Source organism: Aplysia californica, unplaced genomic scaffold (assembly GCF_000002075.1).
Source record: "Aplysia californica isolate F4 #8 unplaced genomic scaffold, AplCal3.0 scaffold00027, whole genome shotgun sequence".
Taxonomy (NCBI): domain Eukaryota; kingdom Metazoa; phylum Mollusca; class Gastropoda; order Aplysiida; family Aplysiidae; genus Aplysia; species Aplysia californica.
In genome coordinates, this window is record NW_004797297.1 from 2,372,400 (window position 1) to 2,374,899 (window position 2,500).

The window sequence follows — 2,500 nt, forward strand, 5'->3', positions numbered from 1 at the left end:
ATTAACATGTTCATATGCACAGTAAAAAGGTAAATGGGCTGATACATCAATGTAATGCTCATACTGTGCTGGAACAACATACGAGGAACTGCTGCTTTTTCTTTCCTAATCCTTACTATCGTCATTTTCCCTCTACTTCTTTTGTATGTTTGTCACTTTCTTGTGAACTGCTATTTCCCGGGTACCTTGATAGTCGAAGCAGACTTTGTGCTGTTGAGGCTAGAGAGGTGAGCAGACTTTGTGCTGTTGAGGCTAGAGAGGTGAGCAGACTTTGTGCTGTTGAGGCTAGAGAGGTGAGCAGACTTTGTGCTGTTGAGGCTAGAGAGGTGAGCAGAGTAATCTGATTCCCTGTAGGTTTAAGGACTTCTCTGTTGACATCCACCCCTAAGCGCTCATAACAGTAAGACCTTATGAAGTTGCGAGCGCCGTAAAACCTTACTAAAACTAAAATCTACACAACAGCCGTGAGAAAAAGAACCAACAAGAAAAGGAAAACAGAACGAAAAGAAAAAGAGCTGCTGGCTTGTCTACAAGTGGAGTGGACAGGTGCAAGACTTGACACAGCATTTCTAAACATGAAGAACAACAAACAAACAAACAAACAAACAAACAAACAAACCAACAAACCAACAAACAAACAAACAACAAAAACAAAAAAGAAAAAGAGCCACTGACTGGCCCAGAAGTGGAATGGAGTCTGGGAACTTGTCGGTGAAGAAGTCCATGAGCTGTCGCTCGTCGGTGATGGAGCTGAAGATGTCGAAGGGCATGAAGAGAGTGGTGGTGAAGGATCTGTCCAGGTTGGGCAGGGCTATCATCATGAACTCGTTCCGTGGCCAGATGTGGAGGTAGTTGGCCTCCATGGCAAACTGGACAACACACAGGAGGAAATATACGTACAATTGACACCACACGGGAGGAAATATACGTACAATTGACACCACACGGGAGGAAATATACGTACAATTGACAACACACAGGAGGAAATATACGTACAATTGACAACACACAGGAGGAAATATACGTACAATTGACAACACACGGGAGGAAATATACATACAATTGACAACACACAGGAGGAAATATACGTACAATTGACACCACACGGGAGGAAATATACATACAATTGACAACACACAGGAGGAAATATACATACAATTGACAACACACAGGAGGAAATATACGTACAATTGACAACACACAGGAGGAAATATACATACAATTGACAACACACAGGAGGAAATATACGTACAATTGACACCACACGGGAGGAAATATACATACAATTGACAACACACAGGAGGAAATATACATACAATTGACAACACACAGGAGGAAATATACGTACAATTGACACCACACGGGAGGAAATATACATACAATTGACAACACACAGGAGGAAATATACATACAATTGACAACACACAGGAGGAAATATACATACAATTGACAACACACAGGAGGAAATATACACATACAATTGACAGTAGCAACATTCTACTTTTGTTGATTCTCCGAGGAAATTCAATTGACGATGGCAGACAGACAGACAGACAGACAGACAGTCAGATGGACAGACAAGACAGACAAACAAATAGACACAAATGCAATAATTCATCAACATTCCATGACGTCACAAAAATTCTTTAGACCACAGATGTCAAACTCAAGGCCTGCAGGTGACATCCAGCCCAACATGCAACCACATCCCATCTGCCCGACAAGTTCTGTCTCATATTATTTTTCTAAAGGCTAGGCATGTTTGACTAATCTGTGGAGACAATGTCGTAGAACGTGTTTTACGGCACTTGCAACACAACTAGGTCATTTACGTGACGAAGATTATAAGAGAATAACAAACACAAAAAAGAAGAGATAAGGGAGATAGATGTTTGAAAGGAAAGAAGGAGGTGAGATAAGGGAGATAGATGTTTGAAAGGAAAGAAGGAGGAGAGATAAGGGAGATAGATGTTTGAAAGGAAAGAAGGAGGAGAGATAAGGGAGATAGATGTTTGAAAGGAAAGAAGGAGGAGAGATAAGGGAGATAGATGTTTGAAAGGAAAGAAGGAGGTGAGATAAGGGAGATAGATGTTTGAAAGGAAAGAAGGAGGTGAGATAAGGGAGATAGATGTTTGAAAGGAAAGAAGGAGGAGAGATAAGGGAGATAGATGTTTGAAAGGAAAGAAGGAGGAGAGATAAGGGAGATAGATGTTTGAAAGGAAAGAAGGAGGTGAGATAAGGGCGACAGATGTTTGAAAGGAAAGAAGAAGGAGAGATAAGGGCGATAGATGTTTGAAAGGAAAGAAGAAGGAGAGATAATGGCGATAGATGTTTGAAAGGAAAGATGAAGGAGAGATAAGGGCGATAGATGTTTGATGGGAAAGAAGAAGGAGAGATAAGGGCGATAGATGTTTGAAAGGAAAGAAGGAGGTGAGATAAGGGCGTTAGATGTTTGATGGACAGCTTGCATAAGACAAGCCTAGACAGCATGATATTTGGT

At 41.1% G+C, this 2,500-nt stretch overlaps 1 protein-coding gene across 1 annotated transcript in view; it reads right to left on the bottom strand.

The window, feature by feature from the left end:
* The window catches only part of LOC101848566 (kynurenine 3-monooxygenase), a gene marked incomplete at its 3' end in the record, with an annotated part of 32,190 nt that overhangs the window by 17,748 nt on the left and 11,942 nt on the right, over positions 1-2,500 (bottom strand). The window contains 1 exon segment of the mRNA XM_013090412.2: positions 676-869. Within this exon segment, the coding sequence (XP_012945866.1) occupies positions 676-869 (194 nt within the window).